General features: G+C 35.0%; 3 protein-coding genes across 4 annotated transcripts in view; 2 read left to right on the plus strand and 1 right to left on the minus strand.

Annotated features, from left to right (window-relative positions):
• Positions 1-290: 290 nt before the first annotated feature.
• LOC137394955 (calcyclin-binding protein-like) lies at positions 291-14,284 on the plus strand. The gene is made up of 7 exons (XM_068081734.1): positions 291-452; positions 6,244-6,319; positions 9,741-9,881; positions 10,154-10,253; positions 11,971-12,070; positions 13,245-13,339; positions 13,788-14,284. Exons 1-7 carry the CDS (start codon positions 447-449, stop codon positions 13,954-13,956), a joined length of 687 nt encoding a protein of 228 aa, XP_067937835.1. The 5' UTR covers positions 291-446; the 3' UTR covers positions 13,957-14,284.
• Positions 14,285-14,330: 46 nt separating this feature from the next.
• On the minus strand, positions 14,331-17,477 carry LOC137394956 (uncharacterized). Of its 2 annotated transcripts, XM_068081735.1 has the most exons (5): positions 17,392-17,477; positions 17,081-17,194; positions 16,672-16,886; positions 16,040-16,173; positions 14,331-14,463 (listed from the first exon to the last, which is right to left on the minus strand). In XM_068081735.1, exons 2-5 carry the CDS (start codon positions 17,173-17,175, stop codon positions 14,398-14,400), a joined length of 510 nt encoding a protein of 169 aa, XP_067937836.1. In that variant the 5' UTR covers positions 17,176-17,194; positions 17,392-17,477; the 3' UTR covers positions 14,331-14,397. The 2 variants fall into 2 exon arrangements, with proteins under 2 accessions (XP_067937836.1, XP_067937837.1); XM_068081736.1 differs by lacking the exon at positions 17,392-17,477 and having other exon boundaries at positions 17,081-17,372.
• Positions 17,478-17,608: 131 nt separating this feature from the next.
• Positions 17,609-18,031, plus strand: part of LOC137394954 (SLIT-ROBO Rho GTPase-activating protein 1-like) — a 50,445-nt gene continuing 50,022 nt past the window's right edge. The window contains exon 1 of the mRNA XM_068081732.1: positions 17,609-17,726. The gene's annotated coding sequence lies outside the window, so the exon portion shown is untranslated. The remainder of the gene's footprint in view (positions 17,727-18,031) is intronic.

The raw sequence follows: 18,031 nt of genomic DNA on the forward strand, positions 1-18,031 counted from the left end.
TAAAAGAGATCCTCCCCTCCCTTATCAAAAGGGGTCTAGAGGATACACAGAGAATAAGTATCCGTTTTTTGTACTGTAGTTATCTTTACCTGGCGCTGATTGACGACGGCTCGAGGTGAGAGTGGAAATAGAGCCACTCGCCGCAAAGTCATATAATGGTTGTCGCCACGAAGGTCATAATTTGGTTTTCCATAAACTCAACCGTAAGTAGTCGCGTATACCGAGACGACCCCTATATCACTTGACTTGTAACAATTGCAGCTAAAGAACTTACCAGAAGCGTATATGTGCGATTCGCGCTATTGTTTCTTTGTACTTTTCGCGTGCATTTAATCTGAGTAGTAAGAAAATATCTCCAATTGCTCTAGGCTGACATCTTTCTGCGTGAAACGCTTTGTGCGAACCGTATCACTTGCCTCACGATTATCTTACAAAAATATTCACAAATGGAGGTAAAGCTTCATGAAACACTTATAACTCGTTATGCTGCCCATGGCTGTATGATATGTTAATTCATTTCCTTTCAAGGTTTACCATCCTTCCTAACAGCTATTTTTTATTCAAGTCTTAGATTTATTAATTAGGAATTAGCATTTATAGAGATACATGGTTATATTGTTAAATTTACCTACGGGCTTTCGAGAAAAGTTGAAAAAACTAATACCAATTGTTCGCTTTTCCAATTTGAGTGAGCAAAAATGTTTGGTTCATGTTTTGTCTCTAGGAGTTAATCGATATTATATTCAAATATGAAGAAAACTGCGTGAAAACAAAACTTAAGACGTTTGTAGCTTATAGGCCTATATGTCTACGTCTTGTACAATCAGATTTATAAAGATGTAGGCCTAACAAACTAACAACTGATGTATCAGATGGGATTTAAAGAGATATCATTTGACAATCATGCTTTTATTTACGACTTTGCACGATTTTGTTAAACTAGTTGGCAAAGAACTAAGAACGACAAATGACAAGGTATACCTCGAGATAGTAAGTTTGCCTCTTTGCTGTGATCAATGATATACAGCCCCCCCAGTGGGGACTGTATACAGCCCCCCCAGTGGGGACTGTATATCATTGCTGTGATTAATGTTTTTGTGATATGAGAGGTTTGATAAAATCTAGTATTTGGTCAGAATTACTCAAAAAATATTATTGAAACCCTAACTCGTAATGTTCTGTGCTAATGATAACGCATTAATTCATTAACTGTCAAACTTCCATTAGATTTTATTAGATAAAAGACTTATCCTAAGCCTTGTGAGCAGTCCGAATTGACTGCATTAGTTTTTTTATATCGGTTACAGAGAAAGACTAGCAATATTTAAATGTCTTCAAGCATACGGTAAACTATTACAATAACTATAGTAGTTAGTGAAGAGAAAATTAAAAGCTTTGTTAAGCGCTTACATGTGTATCACACATACCTTATTCTTGCTAGACAAGATCTATGTGCATGCACTGATAAACTATGTATAACAACTCGAATAAGACAAATTTAGTAAAATCAGTTTTAATAAATAAGCACAAATTGTATGGTCAGCCAAGGCTGAATTACTTGCACTGTCTTTGACAATCTACAACTTGTTGAAAAGATTACATTTTTAAATATCAAGTTCAAGCTTAACTTTGTCGTTTTCAAAATAATTAGAAACAGCTCTACTGTAGTCTTACCACAAAGTCGATGTCATGTGAATGCTAAAACGTGATCAATCAACCACTAGTATGAGACATAGGCCCTACCTACTTGGACTCCTCATGACTATGTTGAATCCTGAATATTTGTGAACGTGTTGGTTGGCTTGTATATGCTTATTACCGAACTGTTTTTTTACCAAAATAGTTTCAATGAATGTATCATATTTGTCGGTTTTTGACACAGATTCCACCTCATAACTCTTCTAAAACGCGGATCACAGCAAACAGGCAAACTTACTAACTTGAGGTATAGCCTGGTATTTGACTTTCTACTTTGCCAGCTGGTTCAACAAAATTGTGCAACATTATTTTCAAATATTTCATCATGATCTTTTTGACACATCAGGTGCCAGCTAGATTAATCTTCATCAATCTGGGATATCTATAAAACAATGAGTGTTAATAGCTCTGACACTATAGAATCCTATTCAAATTGGTCGGTTTTGCGTTGTCCATTTAGATGTTCATTCTAAATTTTTACTTATGAAATCAGAGCTTGAATTGATGGTTTTTAAGAAATGACTTTCGAGAATAGGTAATTTTTATAAACAAATTTTAAAATTTCTTTTTTATATAGAAAGAATTTAGTGCTAAGGCAAATTAAGTAGATGATATGTGCAAATCATTTGATATAATTAGATAACCATAACCACTCCATTACTAATAGTGATGCACAAGCATATTGTACATCTATGTATAATAGCACAAGTACATTGTGCAAAGATTGCACAATTTTTGCAATCTACTTCAACCTTTGCTATGCATGTGCATAAGATTGATATCATGTGGCAGTATACTAACCATCATTTTTTTAACTATAGGCTCATAGCTTGTAACATTGCACGGTAAGCATGTCTAGCGATATCTTATTTTAGCGGGAATTCTTATCATTTAGTCTATTTATAAGCTTTTAAAACGCTTTTTCTCGATGCATTATTAGTAAAAGCCAATATATAGCTTTTTAGAATTAAGAGACAATTTGTTTCAGATAAGCTCTTTCAAACTTTCATGAAGCCATGTAGTAGCCATTGTAAGGAAAAATATGAATGAAATGATTCGATGAAATGAAAGTCGGAAATAAGTGAAATTGTAGAGGCTGGTGGTGATAATTAAGAGTATGATTAAAACAAATTAAAGATGCAAACAAAACATATATTTTATGTTAATTTTTAAAGTTTTAAGTAGTTTAAGGTAGACTAGTGTAGAATACTTTTTGTGCGCTGTTCGTTTTCTACGTTGCCAAGAGTAGTCCTCAATTCACCTGTTCATATCTCAAAGGCGCTTTCACAATAACATCCTCTTTTTGTTGATCATTATTTTATTTCTTTTGTTTCATAAGATTTTGTTTTTTGCAGTTTTTAGAAAAGCTTACATATTGCTATATATGGAATTGCCTGAAGTATTTATCATTAAATTTTTGGGTTGTGGAAGAAAAAAAAGAAAGACAATCATGTTTATAAGAATATCTGTTCGTAACATATGTGGTCTCAACGTGCCAAGCAGACATCAGAACGGGTTATCGGGGAGTGTCAATGTTTGACTAGCATTTTAAAGTTGAACTTGAATGGTGCAAATGACTGGATGAACGTTATAGCCATCACAAATTGTTGATTATCTATTCAATGGAACCTCGGTTCTCGAACATAATCCGTTCCAGAAGGTTGTTTGAAAACTGAGTTGTTCGAGATCCGAAACAATTATTTCCATTAGAATTAATGTATGTAAATTTTAATCCGCTCCAAGCCGAGATAACAATTTCAATGAAGTATTTTTTTTAACATTTTACACCATAAACTGCACTTTATACTACATACTATAAATAAAAATGGGTAGATATAGATCACGTTTATTTTTAATAAAACATTCTCTATTTATGATGATGAAAACAGAAAACAAAAAGTAAACATTTCGTGTGTTTTGCTTTTAAAACATTGAAAACATTCTACATTAAAATAAAATACCAGCAATTGATAACGAAACAGCGAAAAATACAACAGATCAGTTACACCAAAAATTGTGTGAAAAAGAAAATATAAACAGCATTGGCACGTTTACTTGAAATCTTTGAAGGAGAGACCTCCTCCAAAACAATTTAGGGTAACTCGACTAGAGGAGTTGTCTCTCTAGCAAATCTCTTCGGTAAAGGGACATCGTCCCAGATGGCTCCTTCCTTTTTGTAAAGAATTTATGAAGCGTAATTTGCTTCTCCCTTTGTTAACGAATGTTTCCATGCCGTTTCCGGAGATGTTCCGAACGTTTTAATTCTAATGCGCATGCTCCGGTTTGGTCGAGAACCGAATTTATGTTTGTGATCTAAGACGAACAAATCACAATTTTTTGGTCGAAAACCGAATTGCCCGCGAACCGAGGTTCACTGTATTAGATAATTAATGTTTCACTAATGGTATTAAAAAATCCAGCAAGAGTCTTATCACCCAATCAATCTATTTGCACCAGCAGATGTCTACACTATGCTTTGACTTTTCACTTTCTCGGTACACGACACAAGAAAGTGAAGAGTGAAAACGCACACACTATAATATAAGGAGCGCTGTTAGTCAATCACCATAAATTTGCTTCAAGAAGATATAGTTCTGTTTTCATCGGAAGGATCCTTCTCAAGTTATCACCTGATGAGAGCAGAGCTATATCTTCTTTGTATTGACTAACAATGCTCTTTATGTTTTACATTATACTATAATTCACTCTACACTTAGTGTATTGAGTGCTCTCTTTTAGTGTTTTTTATGAAACTAGTGTTTTTAATTATAATAATATGTATCATATATATATCATATACAAATAATATGTATAATGTACAATTAATGTTTAATAATTTATATTCATTGTACATAATATTATACGCATCATAATAGATAGAGATGCCCGATTCTAAATTCACCAGCCGATTCAGATACCGACCCGATATTGATTCTTATCGATTCAGATATTTTGTGTTGCATAGATAGTTGTTCATTTTATTATGCAAATATAAACATAATGCAAAGAACATAGGAATATTAATGTATTTATTTGTTTGTATTTATGGAAAAATATATATACATATTCACATACTGACATACCGTTCATGTAGTAACAAAACAGTCCATGTTTCTTGTAATTTGTAAATAAAGGTGATTACTGTTAGTGGTACAGTTCTCTCTGTGATAACGAAGTCTCTCTTCTATTGCTGGATGAACTGCTGCGCTTGTACAAATTTAGAGCAAATCAATGTTTCTTTTAATTACCGTTAGTGATTCAATTCTCTCAGTAAGAAGTATCTTTCTTCCATCACTATCAATGTAGCCAGTCGTACTTAAGGGGGCACTCACTTACCACAGATGATGGAGGACAGGCTAAATACCGATAAGCCACTGGGGTTACCTTATTTTGTACGATACAAACGATAAATTGTATCGTCAGGATCAAGAGAGTGATAGATAACTTTATGCATTGACTGTTTAAATTACTTTCATAATGCTAGTAAATAGAAATATTACACTGCGTTCTTGTCTCCCATCTTTGTTATCTTGTTCATCATTGACTACAATAAATCCTATCCCTATAATTGGGAAATGCCACACTTTGTGATTACGTCCTAGCTAAAGCAAAAAGTTTCCTCCTCTGTGTTGATCAGGCTATAGACATGAAATAAATTGTGGCAGGCTCGAAATTCATTAGATAAAAGTAAGAAGCTTACAGTTGATGATTTTTTATTAGTGTAGCAGGCTAAGATATGGTTTTCTGCTAAATAGTGTTGATCTGTAAAAAGTATTGGTAGTTTCAGGTTTTTTAAGAAAAGATTGGCCGATTCAGATACTGGACACCCATATCGGCACCGATACCGATTCCAATACCAAAATCAGGGCAACTCTAATAATAGATGCATATTATTCCTGAAAATAAAGAAACAACATGGTTTTATAGAGCAATATATTTTCAACTTGCTCAACGCAGCAGACTAACAATGGCTCAATTGTTTTAGTTACTCCATATGCATATCTTTTCTCACTGAAGGCCGGTTCACACTAATTCGGCGTTGATGCCACAATACTTCGGTGATCGTCGATGATAACCATGTTCACACTATCACATACCCATACACGTTTGCATCATAGTGTTTTCGTTTATCTTTTTAAATTGTCGCAAAGAAACCTTTTTGTTTTCTTTTGCTGGAATAAAAAATTATTCCCGCAGCGACTATCATAAACAGATATAAATGAATCACTCTATCAGTGGCCGCGAATTTCCATCGCCGAAATGGTTCACATTTGAAAGACGGTCGTCGATGCTCGGCGAAATATCGGGAAAGTTTGACAGCTTCAAACTTTCCCGCCGTGTCCGCGATGCTTCGTCGATGCCATCAATCTACAGTTCACATAATCGACGATGGAAGCCGAAAGGGAAACGCTGACAAACCGCGACATAGTGTGAACCGGCCTTAAACAAGTGTCAATTGTAATGCTACTCCACTTTATTATTAGCAAATGTTTGTTGGCATTAAGTATGTAGGCTTGACTAGTGCACAACTCTGTACTATTTTAGATTCTTAAAGATAAGGAGGAGCTGGAAAGTTTACTAAAACTAGCAAACCGTGTCGAAGTGAGAAGACTTCTTCAAGGTTAGTTGTTTTAAGCATAAATTTACCTATAACATGGTGGCATGGCTGTAACGATCTGTCATTAGTATTTGGTAAAATGAAGTCACAAATAAAGTTCCCAAGCACGCTAACTAAATAGCATGGATTTTCATTCTTCATTAGGTTCTGACAACTCCAACTATGATTTTTCATTGTTAGTACTCCATTAATAATAATAATCTTCATATATAGATGTGAGTGTCTGTCATTCGTATGTTCAGTTATATCTATAAAGTTTTGAGAACGGAAAAAATCACTTCGTTCTGGAATTAAACTCGGGACCCCCAGTTTGGCAGACAGGCTTACTATCCACTACACCACACGGCCTACTTGCTATACTATGGAATAATTATGCACATATGTATTACACCAGTTAAAATACACCCAGTGCTTGCAAAAATTCTATTAGTTAGTACTAGCACACTTGAAGATCATGATTATGTGAGAGATGATGACGCATAACGATTATAAGCACAATTATAAGCACAGCTCTTATAGTAAAGACTAGCTTAAGTTACTAGCTTAAGTTTCTCAAATTCATTGAGTAAAGAAACTTAGCCAATGGCAACAACATTACCTGCCACTGTTTATAAGCTGTGTTGTTTATTACCCGTACAACACCTGGCATTCCGCTAATGTCAACGTACAGTCTCTAATACAGTCATACTTCGACTTATGAGTGCCTCAACATACGAGAAACTTGAAATACGAGCCAGCTTTTAAGCAATTTTTAGCCCTAACATACGAGCCACTTTTGAGATACGAGCATACGAGTCAGTGGCCAAGTATGACGGAGGTGTCTTATGGGAATAGCATTGCTATGTATTTTTCAACTGGTCAGGTTATATTTTGCAACATGTTTTCTGTGCAAAATGCAAAAGTGGGGCAAAAGGCCGAAACTGAAAGATAAAAATGAGTACGAAGTTAGAATTGAGATAAGTATAAGATTAAAACTTATTTTAAGTGAGTAAGCGAAATTAATTCGTGTTAAAAGTTTACTTTCAACAAATTTCACATTACAGTTATTTGGTATCAAAAGATTCATCATGTCTTACTCTGCTGTGTTGTAGAGGCCAAATATGTGGAAATTTGATTACAAGCTCGTAAAAGTTAAAAAAACGAATAGTGAATCGCAGCTATCACGAAAACGCCGTAGGTTGGAATCCTTCTTCAAAACGGCTCAAATGGGATGTAGTTGAACATGATGTGCTTCTGTTTACACTTTCATGCAACCTCATTTGTCAAAATATTCTCACAAATATACTTCACGCATTCAATAAAATCATTTCTATTGTTCTTACGCGTCTATTTTATCATCATTGTAATGCTGTCACTTTGAGCACTGATATTTCAAGACCTAGCATAAAAATTATTGTCATTTTTTAAGCTTATGTCGAAGGAGTGTATATCATCCTCTGATAAACATGATGAGCCTGTTGGTCACCTGTGATAGTCAAAAAATGCTGCAGAAATTGTTCACGCCATTTGGCGAGAAGTATGGGTCACATGATCAGATTATGACTAGATGGTTAAACCAAGCTGAAACGAAACTGTAAAGTAGCGAGCATCTATATTTGATACGGGCTTTTCGGTAAAACTCGAAGTGTTTGTCATAAACTAGTGCTACGAGACGTTCTATGTTGAGCCTTTTATTGGCCTTTAATTTCATGTGATAATATAACATGTTGAAACAATAACCACAATGTTTGAGTACATCGTCGAAATAAAGATATTCCAAACTACGGCGTTTTTGTGATGGCTGCGATTAGCTGTTCATTTTGGAGCTTTTAAGAACTTGTAATCACATTTCTACATATTTTGCACCTGCAACACAGCGGAGTAAGACATGGTGAACCTTTTGATACCAAATAACTGTAATGTGAATTTTGTTGCAAGTAAACCTTTAAAGATAGTTTGCTTACCTGTGGTTAGTACTTGTTCTGTATATGTTAAGAGGAGTTATTTTCTCTTGTATGTGAATTCAACAATGTATAGCAATTGCCACTTTTTTAAGTATTTCTGAAGAATGTAACCAAAAATTTAGTTAACCAGTTCCTGGCAGCAGTGTATCATGATTGCTCAAGCCATTGGCCAATAAAAGATACTCTAAATTGGATGAAGGCCGTTGCATCATTTTTGGTTTTTCATTTAAACATTGTCAGGATACTTAATGTCCATTATGGATCCTGAACAACCGAATGGCAAACAGGTTTGCGCAACTAGGTACTCTGTTATATTTTTACTTTTGAGGAAAAAGGCTACAAGTTAATAATGAAAATCTGCTGGTTGTATGAAGGGAATATGGGTTCATGCACTCAACAAGGGAAGAAACTTTAGTTTTTAATAGATTCAGTCAGCTAAAGAATTATCCTGGAAGGTTCACGGCCAGTTTTGATTGTCAGTAGATCACAGGTAGGAATGTCATTGTCATATATAATTAGCTACAAAATTGTTACACTTAGCTTTTAGTATTTCGTTTGTTCATTACAGACAACTTTTCTACTTTTTATTATCAATAACTTGGAACACTTTATTTTTTAGCTTTACTTTAACTTTTAATTTCTTTACTGCTCGTTAGGCACTAATATCTTTGTTCATACAGAGATTGTTGTTTGTACGAAGCCATATCTGTCATCATTTAAAAGTGAATCACTAATAGAAACAGCCTGTGCTAGAAATGAACAAAATGGAACGTCAAATTGAAGTTTATGTTATGTTTAACCTATTTTATTACTAAAAGTTTCATAGATATTGCAAAGCAGATATTGCAAAGCAATAATCTGATGATTATTGCTATGCACTATCAAACTATCAGTAATAAAATTGTTTAAAACTTAACTTAAACTTTCATGTTACTTAAGTTTAGTATTTTAATAACGCTCCATTTTAATATCGAGCGCTTTCATGCAAATACTGTATACATATAGGCCTACTGCCTCTATTGATAAAATGGGATGCATTTAGCCGCAGCTTAAGGTTTAGTCATCAATAGCAAATATTGCCTAAGACAATGAGTGGAGAGATAAACAGACTCCAGTTATTGAATGCTCTCACCTGTATTGTTCTAATAAAGGCCCAGCTAGGTCTGATGAATAATACTAGATACACGCGTAATTGCGTATGCATAATTAACCTTTATATACTTTCTATAATATTGCAACTACTATAATGATCTGACCACTGCAGTCACTGCCACTATCAGTAATTACTAAGGCATTTACTGTAGTTGGTTCCATGATTTAATTAATAATGTATCATTGTCGGACGTCTGCTATCAATGTATGTTTAAAGATGCCAGGAAATGACTAAAATTTAGCATTGTTTGCCAACCAGAAGTTTTTTATAATTTGCCAACCCTAATGCCGCTAATGAAATATATGGTTTGGATGTTTTTATTGAACAGGCCGTATAGATGAGATTCAAAAATCTATAGAGCAGAGTCAGAAAGCAGAACCTTCTACTCCTGCGGATGCAGCTCCTAGTGTGTCTTCTACTACCCAAAGTCCTCCAGTGAAACGTCCACTTAAAAAAATTACTTCTTACGGTGAAACTATTATTATCTATTATTGCATAATTGCACACCAATTAAATATTTTACATGTTTGTCAATATTTGCAAGGTGTTACGGCATTTCTGTTTTCATACTACCTTGTGATTTTTAGTAGATTTATATATAGTAGATTTTTTAGATTTACAGTTACTATTTATATTACAATAAAAAGGGAGTAACGATTTGTATCAAGTTTGGCTAGTATGGGTTTTTGACTGGTATGTGTTTCAAAGTAAATGATTGGCAAAAGCAAGTTTTTGTTTCAGCTTGGGATCAGTCAGACGCATTCGTCAAAGTGTATGCTACAAATCTAGTCGGTGTCAACGCGCTCTCAGCCACAGATGTAACCTGCGAATTTCACTCGGCGTAAGTGTATTGTGTGCTTTGTAATTTCTGTGTTGTCAGTTATCTCTTAGAACTGTTCCTCTTTCAGAGCTTTCTCATTCAAAAGCACGATTTATATAAACTAAAACAGCCACAGTATGTTCTTAGTTAAATTTGTGTTTCCCATTTGTAACTATATTAAATTTAAACATGCTTTTTGTGGTACTCTTGCACTTTTTGACTGTTTTCGGTAATAACAGTTGAAAGCACTTGTAAAATAAGCACTTGCACTTTTTCTTCAATTTATTAGATTAACATTGCAGTAGATGTTTGGTAAATTTAAATACCATTTAAATTGAAGGTTTACTTGCAAAAAAATTCACATTGCAGTTATTTGGTATCAAAAGATTCACCATGTCTTACTCTGTTGTGTTGTAGGTGCAAAATATTTGGAAATGTGATTACAAGCTTTTAAGAGCTCAAAAACGAACAGTTAATCGCAGTCACACGAGACTGCTGTAGATTAGAATCTCTTTCCAAAATGGCTCAGATGGGACGTAGTTGTACAAGATGGCTTCTGTTTACACTTTCAGTCAACCTCATTCGTCGAAATATTTTCACAAATATACTTCACGCATTCAATAAAACCATGTCTATTGTTCTTACGCGTCTGTTTTATCGTCATTGTAATGCTGTCACTTTTAGCACTGATATCTTATAACTTACCGTAAAAATTCGTTTAATTTTTTGACCTTAGCTCGAAGGAGTCCATATCATTTTCTGATAAACATGATGAGCCTGTTGGTCACCTGTGATAGTCAAAAAATGCTGCAGAAATTATTCGTGCTGTTTGGCAAGAAGTATGGGTCGCATGATCAGATTACGACTAGACGATTAGACCAAGCCGAAACAAAACTGTAAAGTAACGAGCATTTTGTCATAAACTAGTGCTACGAGACGTTTTATATTGAGCCTTTTATTGGCCTTTCAATTTACGTGAGAACATCACGTGACAAAACAATAACCAAATGTATTGACTGTCAGAAAAATAAACTGATTTCAATCTACGGCGGTTGCGTGATGGCGGTGATTAACTGCGTTTTTGAGCTTTTAAGAGCTTGTAATCACATTTCCACATATTTTGCACCTACAACACAGCAGAGTAAGACATGGTGAATCTTTTGATACCAAATAACTGTAATGTGAATTTTGTTGCAAGTCAACCTCTAAATCAATCAATTAGTCCTCTAAATTTGCTCACAAATGTAATCTATAAATGCCCACTCTTTGTTTATTTGTTGCATTATGTTCTAGCCATTACACAGAAATTGGATGGCTTCAGATAAATGTTGCTTTTGCCTTTAATGAGGTTATGACTCAACCATCTTACAATAAAACTTCGACTGCTCCTTGCTCTTATTTTATGCGCTCTATAAATCATTTCTTTGTTCAGCTCTTGTTGATCCATGTCTACTACCAATCATCACTAAACTACTAATGATTATTGAAAGATTGAAGTGAAAGTAAAATGGCATCCAATCCGTTTTTCCTGGTTTGTCAGCAATGATGAAAAAGGGTGCTAAAATGTAGTTATAGGTCTCTTTTTCGGTAGTTTTGCCATGATCACTCACTTTTGCTTTTAATCACAGAGTTTCACTTTTGACTCTGCAAGCGCTCCTCTCCTGGTTTGTCTAATAAGCATAACAAAGTATATTACTGATCTCTACCCAATGCTGTCATACATACTTCGGTTCTTTAGAGGCTTCAATTTACTGGTGAACAATCTGGCCGGCAAGGATCACCAGTTACAAATAGTCAGTCTCTATGGCCATATAATACCAGAGGAAAGCAAAATCAAGGTAAGAGAGTGTGCTCGTAGATGAAAATAATAAAACTGGGCAAGATAGGTGTTAGAATTCGCAACTTAACTATGCGAAGGATGCTGTAACCAGACATGCTTTCATCATAATTGTAATGCTGTCATTTTGAGCACTGATATCTCAAAACCCGCTGTAAAAATCTGTTTAATTGTTCAACCTTAGCTCGAAGGAATGCATATCATCCTCTGACAAACATGACGAGCCTGTTGGTCACCTGTAATAGTCGAAAAATGCTGCAGAAATTATTCGCGCTGTTTGGCAGCAAGTATGGGTCACATGATCAGATTACGACTAGACGATTAGACCAAGCCGAAACAAAACTGTAAACTAGCGAGCATCTATATTTGGTAAAGGCTTTTCTGTAAAACTCAAAGTGTTTGTCATAAACTAGTACTATGAGAAGTTTTATATTGAGCCTTTTATTGGCCTTTCAATTTACGTGAGAACATCACATGTCAAAACAATAATAACCAAATTGTTCGAGTACGTCAAAGAAATAAATTGATTCCAATCTACGGCGGTTTCGTGGTAGCGGCGATTAACTGTTCGTTTTTGAGCTTTGAAGAGCTTGTAATCACCTTTCCACATATTTGGCACCTACCACACAGCAGAGTAAGACATGGTGAATCTTTTGATACCAAATAACTGTAATGTGAATTTTGTTGCAAGTCAACCTTTAAATATCTAGATAGATTTCAGACAATCGCGATAAAACTAGTAAAAGTTTTTTCTCTTTATATTGCTTGAGTTTAGAGATCTAAGCCAATAATTCTTTTACAAAAACCACAAAGAATTAGCCCACTTTGCTAGGCTCAATGTTCATGTGAAACCAATTTATTTTATAACTGACTCGTTTGGGTAGACAGTTTCCAGTGGGTCGATGTCAAATATGGATTCAGCTTTTGGTGTTAGCACAGATGAGCGGTGTACATGTCTCGCAGGAAGATTTACTGGTTTACAAAACTGTGATGCTTCATGAGTTGGGCATTTCTTCACATTTTCAGACAAATATTTGCTCCAACTGCGCATTCGTCATATACAAAAGAATTTGTTGCGAAAGTAATTGAAGTCAAAGTTGGACTAATTGTAATGAGTTGCTGGTCTAACAGCAGCTGCCTGATATTGTTTAGGAATTGCTTGGTTAATGCTTTAGATAAAAAGTGACAGCGTCTTGGTGATGTTAAAGAAAGCTAAGAAGGAGAAATGGGAAGGCATGACTGAAATTGACAGAAAGAAAAAGGAGAAACAGTAAGGGAGCGGAGCATAATTACCTTGAACTTTTCAGGGCTAAAGCCTTGCATTGTTTTGTCTGTACTCTTTGAACTCCACCCATTCTTGAATGAATGGATTCTAGTTCGCAGATATATTGAAACAAAATGGTTTTAAAAGTGGATAACAAAGTAATGGTAATTACTAAGTATCGCAGAGTGCTAGTTTTAATTGTCATCTAATGCTTTGCCTGCTGTCATTGAGATTAGCTATCATACATGTGTATGTATATAGGCAGCTTTCAAATCAAAAGAACCTTTCCTCATGTTACAACTCTTATCTGTGCTGAGCGGCATGTCATAATTTCATGGGCCTTAACTTAATAGGCAGTGGTTTTCTGTTAGATGTGTCGTATCAACTAGCTAAAGTAGATTTGTCTGAATTTTTCTCAGATAACTTTTTCAATAGTTTTATTTCTTTTTGAAAGGAAAAGTGAAGCGACTCCAAAGGCTGACGAGGATCCATCAGCTGGCATAATGAATCTAATGAAAAAGATGTACGATGAAGGTGACGATGACATGAAACGAACCATAGCTAAGGCCTGGACTGAATCGCAGGACAAGAAGGCGTCCGGGGAAGGCCTTGCCCCGATGTAGATGAAACCAGATGACTGACACAAGCCTCTGTTACAAGGATACACACCTGTTGATGCTGGTGCCCCTAACATGTGCACCTTCTGTGTGTTTACCAGCCTCACCTCCTATTTTCATCTTCACATAGTTGTTCTAGATGCAATCTAATTCTGGAGCAGAAACAATTTAATGAAAAGCATCCCTTCACATTTTACACACTTTTTACTTGCAATAATTTAAGAGGTGCTTTAAATGGACTAACTGAAGACACTTTGCATTGTTTCTACATTTGAATGTAAAACTTCAGTTTATGAAGGCTTTCTGATTTGTATATTTGTAAAATGCATAAAAATCTTCAATGTAAAAGGCTACAAATGTTTGAGCAATTGTGTATGAACATCAGCAACACGATGGCGATTGGATAGCAAATGATATTAAGGTGAATGTGTTATGTACAATAACGACTTAAAAATTAAACCTATCATCCCATTCTGGCCGATGTCTAGTTGGTGCTTGCACGGCTGTCTTGGCCTGCAAATAGTGTATTCGTGAATCAAAGAAGTTACAAGTCTTCCTAAGCAATTAGACCTTAGCCAGGCTCTAACAAATACTATGTATTAGATCATAGCATTTAATTTCAGACATTCATTAGATTATATGAAAGATATACATACAGCATAGTTGTTACGCTGTTTTGGACATTCTACATTGCACTCCCACATTTAAAATTTTATTCACACACTCTGCTTGCAATTGTATCCACATCAGGTTTGGTTTGATATATATCGCTTGATGTATATCGTCGATATATATCGCTTGATGTATATCGTCGATATATATCGCCGATAGATATGATATTTCTGGGTCAAAAAAATCGATATTTTTGAAAAATATCCATTTGATCATTCCGTTTTCACCTTACAACTATTGCTAACAGTCTAAAAATGCTAAATAACACCTAAAATCATCAAATACTTTCATAGGGGCCTATTAGGCTTACTGAACACAGACAAACAAAGACAGCCAGACCAAGGAGGTGACATCGGCTAGACCAATTAATTAGTGTTTGAGTTGAGAAACAGATCTAAATTGTATTCCTTCATCCCAGTACTATCTCTTTAACCTGATTATCTCATCTCATGTTAAACTTATATTTTATTGCCTTATTGGAAGACCAGCCTGCTGAAAAACCTTTGAACTTCATAATCCATGATTTTGAATTGAACAATCTGACACCCAGAAACAGAATTGTAAGCACTTTACACTGACTCACTGAGATGACAGAGTAACTCATCTCATCATTTTTTGTAAAAATCTTTCAATGAATAGCTTCAAAGGATTCTGGCTCAGTATAAACCTATAATTATGATGATATAACTCTGACTGCTAGTGTTGAGTGTGTGTTTTCATCATGTGGACTGGTTCACAGCAAGTTGAGAAATTGTCTCGGTGTGGTGAAGGCTGGCAAGCTGGTGTTTGTCTACAAATACCTAAACTAGACAAGAGTAGGACATTAGAACATGCTTGGTCTATCAGTGTGTATTTACTATTACCTATTTGCACTATTTTGTTTGCACTTTGCATTCATGTCATTATTTCCAATCCACCGTTTGACGAGTATTTTTATATTTATAAATATTGTTATACTAGGCCTATAATAAATCAAGTGTTTGGTATTAAACATTGCTGACTGGTTCCAAACAACCTATAAAATACATCAATCACGATGTTAACACCATACAAGTTCAACCGAGCTTCATATTTAAAAAAAAAGTCATTTGTTTCAAAAATATCATAAATATCAAAAATATCAATAAATATCATGATATATATCGGTGATATGGTATTTTTAAAAATATCGATATTTTTGCCGACCCTGATCCACATTGAAGCACGCATTTGTGGATGCTCTACATCACGCTCACCTTTCACAACATAAACTAGAATTTCAAGCTAATTGTTTGGAAGGTTCTTGTGACAATTATTGCAGCTTTTGCAGCAACAAACTTTTATGATCGTTCATGAATTTTGTGCCTGAATAATGATTACACAACTACCCTAACTTTGGACACATGATAACTGTCGACCTATGCATTGGGGATCCTACCTTGAGTCTGCCTGGTTTTACTGGAGACAAACCGCGGTGTTGCGAACTAGATCTGTGATCGAGGGAAGTAAATTGTCTGGATCCACTTGTAGTCCGTAGAGGAGGAAGGGTAGTAGACTCTCGAGATGTTGAACCTAAATCAAATAACAGCCCCTGTTATTTGACCTTGCCAGATACTTAATAGATTAGCATTTTAGTATTACGTAAATTGCATTTGCTATGTGCTTTGCAGTCAAGTTTATTTTATGAGTGGGCAGTAATGTTCTGGAAATAGTGCATAGATGGTTAGTAATAGGGTGAATAGTTCGAATTAGCTTTATTTACAATATGTATAGTGTGCACATATATTGAATATAGAGACTATATCTGAGGTGGGTGGCTGGTCGCACCCGACGCACTAGCTGCCAGTTTGGTGAATAATGCCAGTCAATATTTGTATTTATGTTTTGTTGTGGCATATTAAGTAGGTGCATTGCTAGCAACATGTGACTTAAATAATTTGATTAATTTGACTAGCATTTGGTTTACTATCGAACCAGCAAACTGCTTAGAAAAAACAAAAATTTTAAAATCACAGATAGTCACCTTCACTATTTTACCTAGTACTGGCTCAGTCATAAGTTGATTTTTACCTTTTGATCGTGATGCAGCGCTAGTTTTGCTTTTAGTTTGGTCTACTTGGGATTTTCCAGACTGGTCTTGGCGATGCAATGTATTTTTCAACTCTTGATTTACTTTGTATGCTTGTTTTAGCAACTCTTCCATTTCCATCTCAGACAACTGGTCTAACTTCACTTCTAGATCATTTGGATCAGACAGGTCAAACAAAACATCTTTCTCTCTTCCGCTAAAACAATTATTTTAAGTGAATGGCTTACAGTATATAAGCAGCAGATCTCATAAAATATATAGCACGAGTAAATGAACATAATGCTATTCAGAATTGAATAGCATCACTACACAAATATTGGTTTGAAAAGTTAACTACATTTTTGTTTAATAGCTGAAATTTATTGCTCAATTATAATGAGCATCACCAACTTAAGATCTGGCTCTAGAGTTGTTTTACTACTGGTAGGCGCACTGGCAGGACTGCCAGTTGTAGAACTGTGCCTGGCGCTTTCTCCATCACTCATGGCTGTTAGTATGTTGTGCCTAAAAATAAAAGTTTATGGTTAGTCGAGTGGAAGGCTGAATAACTGTTAGAGATGGCCGTAACACTTTCTCATTATTACAAATCGCTGATAAAAATGCTGTGAAATAGCAATACAATCTGAAGCTACACGATATATTCTGCTATGTTGTTTACTAGTTGACCAAAAAATTTGCGATAATTTTTTAACAAAGCTTACGGGTTAAAGATATTATAAATTTATAGATTAGTAGTATTGACAATTACTAGGCATGAATTTTTATAACATGAGTCGCCATGTTTTTCAAGTCTCTAGTCTGGGTGCTGTAGAAATTATGTCAACATCCGGAAGGGCACTTTTCTTATTGGCTGTTTAATTAGTATGCATTTGTTTCGCGAGCCGCTCCAAGTTGCGAGAGCTGTGACTAAAAGTTTAATCGTTTCACTAGATCGCCGTTTCATATTTACAACCGGACTAGGCACTTGAAAATGCTCGACCGCCAGAGCAATGTTTATGAGACTGGAGCCGATGCGTTCTTGACACGCTGAATCAAAGTTAGTACATGTATCTTCTTTACGCTGTCAGCTATTTTAATTATCTATTTATTTATTTTGATCGCTTATAGTTTGAACACTTCGTTGTTTTAATGTTCAAATAAACTTTAAACACAATTCAGTATGTTTGCAGCCAAAGCGAAGTGGTTAAACTAGTTGTATACTCGGTTTTGTATAGCGATATACCGAGATGTTAAAGCATTATACAACACCAATATTTTTGCGCCATGTAGGTCACTATTTCTAGATTTGAACATTTTTAAAAATACTATAATAGTGTTCAACGAAATATCGCAATAGTTATA

This window comes from Watersipora subatra, chromosome 4 (assembly GCF_963576615.1).
Source record: "Watersipora subatra chromosome 4, tzWatSuba1.1, whole genome shotgun sequence".
Taxonomy (NCBI): domain Eukaryota; kingdom Metazoa; phylum Bryozoa; class Gymnolaemata; order Cheilostomatida; family Watersiporidae; genus Watersipora; species Watersipora subatra.

Excerpts from the sequence above, each read along its gene's own strand:
- LOC137394955 (XM_068081734.1), top strand. Across the intron at positions 6,320-9,740 it reads AGTGAGAAGACTTCTTCAAG|GCCGTATAGATGAGATTCAA; the intron begins GTTAGTTGTTTT and ends TTTATTGAACAG. Across the intron at positions 13,340-13,787 it reads AGAAAGAAAAAGGAGAAACA|GAAAAGTGAAGCGACTCCAA; the intron begins GTAAGGGAGCGG and ends TCTTTTTGAAAG.
- LOC137394956 (XM_068081735.1), bottom strand. The coding sequence starts at position 17,175 with ATGAGTGATGGAGAAAGCGCCAGGCACAGTTCTACAACTGGCAGTCCT. Across the intron at positions 16,887-17,080 it reads ACTCTAGAGCCAGATCTTAA|CGGAAGAGAGAAAGATGTTT; the intron begins GTTGGTGATGCT and ends TAATTGTTTTAG. Across the intron at positions 16,174-16,671 it reads CGCTGCATCACGATCAAAAG|GTTCAACATCTCGAGAGTCT; the intron begins GTAAAAATCAAC and ends TATTTGATTTAG.